Below are 7,491 nucleotides of genomic sequence, written 5' to 3' on the forward strand. Positions count from 1 at the left end.
TTCTGCAGCCTGACTGCAAAGGAGTCCTGGAAAGGAGCTGTCAGGACATCAGCCTCTAGCAGGAGCTCTGAGAGAAGAGAAAGTCATGTGACCAAGGCGGTGTGGGGATGCTTGGGATTCAAGCTGGGATAACAATCAAGGGGACAGAGGATCATTGCAGACAATGTGACAGAGCCTAATAGAGAAGCTTCACTTTAAGGCCCGGAGAGGAGGTCACTGAGAATACAGTTAAAGTAAAATTGTAAAACAGATCAATGCTATAGATAGATATTACAGTACATTAAGCTGGGGACAGAAGGGAGAGTGTTAGAGAGAATAAGGACAAAATTCCCCCAGCTTCATATACCATTTTCCCCCAGAGGCTGGGAGTCCTGGCCAGAGCTCAATGCCAGTGTTATAGTAGTCTTGTGATTCTCAATGGCAGAGAGAAGGAAAAACATTTGTTCATGAGTTTCTCTTGCATCCATTGCCACAGTGACAGGAGGTAGGGACCAGAGAGGCATGGGGACAGATGGAGATGGAGTGGCAGGGAGACAGGTAGGTGGTCTGAGATCTAGCTGGGTCTAGCTGATTGCCCTCCAAAACTCTGGAACCTTCTGTAGCCCTCAGTCCCAAAGGCCTTGTGACTCCCACAGTAGGCCAGCAATTGACAGCATCTATTTAATTTAATTCTTTAATTTATCGTGTTACCTGACCCTATGCTACAAGAGAAACACAACAGAGTCTGGAGGCTCCGTAAGAGTGCAGGACAGGGACAGGCTAGTTAGAGGCCATCTTAGTTTCCCAGCCTTGGTAATGGACTGCCACCGGGATCACAGCAGTGATCAATTCTAGTGGGGCCAGCGTCCCCAGGAGAGTGAAACATTCAGATAGAGAGAGAATGGGGAAGGCAGCAGGTGATGTAGGCATTCGGATTATGATGGGACCTTTCTAGGCCCATCCATGCTTGATTCAAGAACCTAAACTGCCAGGATCCCAGCAGCCAATCTATAGTCACATGAGATAATAACCTGGAGTTGATTGGCTGGTCCCAGAGGAAGCTGAAAGAGGGACATTAACAGGTTTCTGAAGGCAGTAATGGCAGACAGAAATCGTGGGAGGAGGAGGGTGAGAGACCCACGAGAAATAGGGGGGCCAAGAGAGGATGACTGCGGAGTCTCTCAACAAACTGCTAGAGGGACAGTCGGCAACAGGCTTCTGGGGTTGGTGAGGAAAGGCTGAGAGAGATTGGCTTTGGTTCCCAAAGAGGGGCTTGGATGGTTAAGGGGACAAGCAGTCAGTAGTGGGGGTGGGGCCTGGCAACTGGGGTATTAGAGGCAAGAGGGACCGCAGCTAACAGACAGCTTGGAAAAGAGGCTCAGGGAAAGGGTGTGGGAACTGATGGACCAATCAGGAAAGTGGAGAAGAGAGAGTTTGCCTGGTGTCCTTTACCCAAGTGTGGGTTTACCCTTGTCTCTCTGTGTGTGTGCATGCGTGTGTGTGTGTGTGTGTGTGTGTGTGTGTGTGTGTGTGCGCGCGCGCATGTGAGACAGTTTCCACCTGCAGCTGGCTAGCTGAATATTTTTCTCCATCTCCCTTTCTGTGTGAAAAATCTGTTCTTTCTCCACAGCTGTGTTCTCAGCTGAAGCCTTCTCCAGTGTCTCCAACAGGACTGCAACCCTCCACCTTGCTGTTGAGAGAGCAGCAAGTCTGGGGGTCACAGGACTGTCATTAAATAGCAGTGACAGAGCCCAGTGAAACAGAAGAAGGGTCAAGTTCTTTTGGTCACTGGAAGCCACTGTTGAAAGAAATGTGTGTCCCAGATCCCTGATCACCTAGCTGTCCCCATTCTGTCTCACAGGTACCTTTTCTTCCTGTAGCCTGGTCACCTGGTGAGCTGGAAGGTACACCTATTAGTCCTCTACCTGACACCTAGACCTGGCAGCTGTCATGAGCACCCCAGGTAAGCGGTCTTGTGCCCCACTCCTGCACATGACCTACAACTCTAAGGGTGCTAACAGGATGGGTCAGGAGCTCACACACACCCTCACTTAATTTCAATATTATGTGTGTTCTGTCTCCAAATAGAGTCACCAGGGTTAGGGCTTTTAACAATTAGTTTAAGGGTACATTCAGCCCCTGCCACTAATGACACCATTAGACTATTCCATGTGGTAGGTGCTCAGACACACACTGGAACTCACTCCAACTCCTGTGCACAGCCCTCTAACCTTATGTGTTTCCTTCCCATCTGGAGAGAAAGCGCTTCATTCCCACTGTGGCTCAGCACCTCTTGGACAGGAAGAGCCTAGAGGTCCTGCAGCTCCTGCTGACTGAAGAGGAAACCTGGAAACAGTTTGTGGCAGAAGTTGATTTGTCCAGGTCATCTCCCTAGGGGACACTAGCANTACCAGAGCCCGTGCATGGTTGGCTTTTCACAGGCAGGACTACTCTCTCCNGGCAGACCAAGGAGTTAGGGTTCAGGTGTCCGTTCTCAGCAACCATTTCCTCCTTACTCCCTGTCAGAGAGCAGCCTCTGCTTGAAGGGAGAGGGCAGCAGCCACAGGTGACAAGATTGTTCCTGACATTGCTGCTCCTGTGTAGATGGATTGAATTATTTCTATCCCTGGCTAGCTTCCAAATGAATGAGACACAGACTATGATTGATCGATTGATTGATTGATTGATTGCCAGGGGATTACCTCTAATCTCTATCTCTAATGGATAAACTGGCCCAACTGTGTTTCCCCCAAATACTTGCTGTTTGGTTCTTCCTGGATTACTTCCACTCCAAAGTCTGTTCTGGGAGGCCCTGGTATTCCACGGCTAATGGAGATCTCCTGATCTCTGTCTTCTCCCTCCCCCTTCCTTCTCTCTCCCTCTCACTAGCCTTCCCCTTTGACTGCCTGCCCAGTAACTCCAACCTTCTATTCTCCCCAGGAATTGGCTGTCACCAGTTTTTTGTTGTTAACTATAAGTTTTACATTTGGGAGCAAAGTTTACACAACAAATGCTGGTATGGTGGGAATTCCCTTGTGTAGGGGCAGCTAGATCTTGGGCTACAGAATTTAGAATTTCAATACATAGCAGCAGTAGATGAACCCTCACCCCCATCATTCCTGTGTAAGAAAAATAAGATGATGTCTGTGGGGGGCTCAGCATAACTCCAGTAGGCAGTAGGCGTCCAGCACACAGTAGGTGTTCAATGAAAGGTAGCTTTTTAAAAAAACTTTATTTAGTGTGTGTGTGTGTGTGTGTGTGTGTGTGTGTGTATGTGTGTGTGTATGGTTTTTCCATGTCAATGAGTTTATTTTATAAGCAGTCTTCCTGTATCAGTCACTCTACTATTACAGGGAAGAGGAAGCTGCCTTGCGAGTGTCTCTTGCAGAGATCTTTGCAGATCCTGATGGAAAAGATGAAGATGAGCTCCAAATTGACCTGCAGGACAAGAATGAGAGGTACTCAGCCAAAGACCCAATGAAGCCCTTTTCTCTCTAGATAGGAAGGGAAAAGGACAGGGTTAGAGGACCATGCATAAGTTTGAATGGATCAGGGACAAGCTGGTTAAGTGTGTGCCTGAGCACCTGCCACAGGACCTATTTTAATAATGTCATTCATGTTAAGGACTGAGTTGTGTCCCTAAACTCATTGGTAAAAGCCCTAACCCTGGTGACTGTGTTTGGAGATGGAGGATTTAAGGACCCACAGTACTAAAATTAAGTGAGGGTTGTGTGAGCTCCCTAACCCACAGTACAGTCAAGTTCAGAGTACATCAAGGCCCAAGAGGACTCAAGACCCCTACAGCTGTGAGCCACCAAGTGTAGCTGCTGGGACCTGAACTCACTTGGTCTGCAAGAGAACCATGCATCTGAATAAAGAAACTCTCTCTCCAGCCCATTACAATAACAAGTGCCTTTACTTACCTGGAACTCATCACGGTGACCAGATTGGCTGACCAGAGAGCATGAGGACCCTCCTGACTCTGCATCCCCAAGCAGGGATGACAGGCCCAGGCCCTGAACCTGGCTTTCCTATGTGGCCTCTGGAAGACTGAACTCTGGTCCTCCCGATGTGTGACAAACATTGCAGCAACTTAGCCACATCTTCAGGTCCCTTCTAAGGCTTTAAGCAGAATCTTCTGTTGTCCTCAGGACACAGTGCCTCATGGGCAAGGTCACATGGAGTGTCACACACCAAGAAAGCTACCATAGGAAAGAACAGTTAATCTGATAGACGTTACCACAGGCAGGAAGGCATTGTTTAGGACGGCTTCTCTAAGGCAAAAGACAAAAGAACAAGTCTGTCAGTTCCTTCAGCTTGAGACTCACAGCAGATGAGCTGAGTGACAGGCAGTAGAGAGCAGAGATTAGGGACATTGTGAAGCTGACCTCGTGGGACTCCTCCTGAGGAAAGCCACGGCCAAATCCACCAACGGCTGAACATGGGAACCTGATGGAGCTTAAGCATGAAAGGTAGCGTGTTCGCCCAACCTGACGTAGGATTCTGCCAAGTCTGTGCAGGGCAAGCACAAGATGCACAGGAAGAGCATAGAAAGCCTAGGTCCATCCATACTGGGGAAACAGTTTACAAGACTTAACGCTTTCTCAAGGAACAGAAATGTTGTCAATCTGACTTCAGTGTCTAGAAGTTTGCTGGGCCTTCATCAAATACACCATTCCCACAAGTGACTGGGGTCTCCCTCCCTCCTGGAAGACTGTACCTTCAGTGTCCCCTTCCTCTGGGGTCAGAGGTGACAGCAAAATCCCCACCACACCTTACCTTTCTCAGGCTGAGAATTCCTTAATGGAAGTGCTTAGGAACCTGTGTGTTTTGAATTCTCAACTCCCTGTTACTTAATCTTTTACAGAGGCACAGTGAGATGCCTTAGGGAAGGAGCCCATGTGAGTGAGGATGCCCCACATGTGAACACGGATTCCCTACATGTGAATGGGGATTCCCCACATGTAAATGTGGAATCCACTCATGTTTCTTTACCTTCACTCACAGCTGGAAGGGAAATCTATGAGCTGTGTGTTGAGTGAACAGATCTTAACTGTGAGCTATCCCATCAGTTCAGGAGTACACACCACTGCATTGCAAAAAAGACCTCCAGCTTCAAAGAATGTCCTATATCAGGTTTCTCTCTTAGAGATGTGCAACTTGCAGAGTCTCACAGCACAAGGCTCCAGGCAAACATGGACACTCCTGGCCACCAGGACATCGTATCCTACAGCCCACCCTTCTATTGCTAGACATTTAATAAGGGAGCCTTCCCCTCAGGGTCAATGTCCTCACTACCAAAACACTTCTCCCTAGGCACGCTAAACAAAGAGAGGTGAGGTTAGAGAAAAGAAATAACCCTTTAATTTACGGAACATTAGTGTTCCATGAAGAGTTCACTCTGGTAAGGATAGCAATTTTTTGACCTAACCTCACCTCTCTTTGTTTAGCAATAGAAGGCTGTGCTGGGGGCGAGAGAGGCAGTTTGGTGATAGCAGCTCTTCTAGATGACTAACACAGTGCCCAGCCCTCTCATGGTGGCTCACGACTATGCAGTTCTAGGGATCCAATTCCTTCCTCTGTCCTCCACTGGCACCATCTGAGCACATGGAACACAGACACATGCAGGAGAAGTACTCATACATTTAAAATAAAATAAAATAAAATAAAAAGAAGGACACATATAAATGGTTTTGAATTCATAATGTCCTGAAGAACTAAAGATGGTGTCATTTATCAAGCGTGCTCATCCTGGTAAGAAAGCTTACAGAGCTGTAACATTCTCCTGTGCTTCACAGTGAATGTTCTGCCGTATTCACAGGACAGATCTTACTTTACAAGTGTCTTCCTTGTTCAGCTTTCTCTCCTCTTACAGAAAAGAGGAAGATGCCTTGAGTGAAGCCCTGGATGAGACCGTAGCTGATCCTGATGCAGAAGATAAAGAGGAGATCCAAAATGATCTGTGGCACAAGGAAAGGTTCTTGGATGCTTATCCTCGGGTGAAACTGGAGCTTGAGGAGAGCATCAGGAAGCTCCACGCCCTGGCAGACAAGGTTGACAAGGTACACAGGGACTGCACCATCTCACAGGTGGTGGCCAGCTCCAGCAGTGCTGTGTCTGGAGTCCTGACCATCCTTGGTCTGGCTCTGGCACCTGTGACAGCAGGAGTCAGTCTGGCATTGTCAGCCACTGGCTTGGGGCTGGGGGCAGCGGCGGCTGTGACTAGTGTTTCCACAAGCATTGTGGAAAACATAAGTGTGGTGTCTGCTGAAGCTAAAGCCAGCAACCTGGAGACAACCAACAAAGACACAATGAAGGGCATGATAGAAGTTTTGGATCAAAGTGGCCCCAGACTTCTTTCTGTATCTACAAATACCATCCAGAACATACAAGGCATCCAAAAATGCATTAATGCCATTCAGTTGGCCAAAGCCAACACTAGCCTAGAAAATAATGCCAAGCGTCTCATGACCATAGGAAAGACATCAACCGAAACCACTAAACAGGTGCAGAAAGCCTTTGGAGGTACCACTCTGGCAATGACCAAAGGAGTCCGAATCATGGGTGCAGCCACCACAGGTTTCTTCCTCTTGCTGGATGTGATCAGCCTTGTGGAAGACTCGAAGCATTTGCATGAGGGTGCTAAGTCACAGTCTGCTGCAGAGCTGAGGAAGCAAGCTCAGGACCTGGAGCAGAAGTTACGGGAGCTCAAAAAGGTTCATGACAGCCTGATTCAGTGACCTCTTTCTCTTCCGTGCAGCTCAGATGACTGAGGAGGGAGTGTGCTGGACAGAGCCATGAACACATGGGAGCCTCTGACTGTACCCCTTCACAGCAGTGCCTGCTAAAGAGAGAGGGCACGTTAAGATACAAGAAGCCAGAACAGAGATGGGACAATCTCATGACCTCTTACCAGACTCCAGCTCTTAGATCCATCAACCTCCCAACGAAGATCCGCCTTCCCAAGCTGAGGAGCGCATCCATGTCCTGACTAAGCCACAGCATGGCTGCTCCTGAGCTGTGCCCACTGCACTGCTCCCAGCTCAGGCTCTCCAGGTCCACTGAGCTGTCAATCTTTCCATGGCTTTGTTATTGATGGCACAGAGACCTTCTCCTCTTTTCTTCTTCTGCCTCATTGTGTGTTTATACAAATATTTCTCAATCTTACAGTCAGACTCTGGTTGTGAAAGTCATTTCCTGTTCTTGGTTTTGGGTAGTCACATGAGTGCCATTGGTAAAATGCTCAAGGCTAGAAAGAGAGGACACTGGTAATACCACCTGTCCAGTCATCACAAGTTCTTTTCCCTACATGCCACTGTGGACGCTAACAGAAGGAGAGGTGACAGGGTATGACTGGTGAACCCTTCTCTCTGCCCAGACTCCTGGGAAAATCAAAAGCTTTAATGCCTATTGCAAGCTAAAATCTGCTGTAATTGGATGAGATCTGGCAAGATGAATAGGATGGGCTACACTTGCTCCATAATTTTTGAAGAATAAATTTGTAAAAACGGA

At 48.1% G+C, this 7,491-nt stretch overlaps 1 protein-coding gene across 1 annotated transcript; it reads left to right on the plus strand.

Annotated features, from left to right (window-relative positions):
* The first annotated feature begins 501 nt into the window (after positions 1-501).
* On the plus strand, positions 502-7,491 carry LOC110310615 (apolipoprotein L2-like). The gene is made up of 5 exons (XM_029469522.1): positions 502-537; positions 1,860-1,942; positions 2,239-2,361; positions 3,333-3,437; positions 5,855-7,491. The coding sequence occupies exons 1-5, from the start codon at positions 502-504 to the stop codon at positions 6,717-6,719; spliced, it is 1,212 nt and encodes a 403-aa protein (XP_029325382.1). The 3' UTR covers positions 6,720-7,491.

Source organism: Mus caroli, chromosome 15 (genome assembly GCF_900094665.2).
Source record: "Mus caroli chromosome 15, CAROLI_EIJ_v1.1, whole genome shotgun sequence".
Lineage (NCBI taxonomy): Eukaryota > Metazoa > Chordata > Mammalia > Rodentia > Muridae > Mus > Mus caroli.

Excerpts from the sequence above, each read along its gene's own strand:
- LOC110310615 (XM_029469522.1), top strand. The coding sequence starts at position 502 with ATGGGGACAGATGGAGATGGAGTGGCAGGGAGACAG. Across the intron at positions 538-1,859 it reads ATGGAGTGGCAGGGAGACAG|CCTGGTCACCTGGTGAGCTG; the intron begins GTAGGTGGTCTG and ends TTCTTCCTGTAG. Across the intron at positions 2,362-3,332 it reads GCAGAAGTTGATTTGTCCAG|GGAAGAGGAAGCTGCCTTGC; the intron begins GTCATCTCCCTA and ends CTACTATTACAG.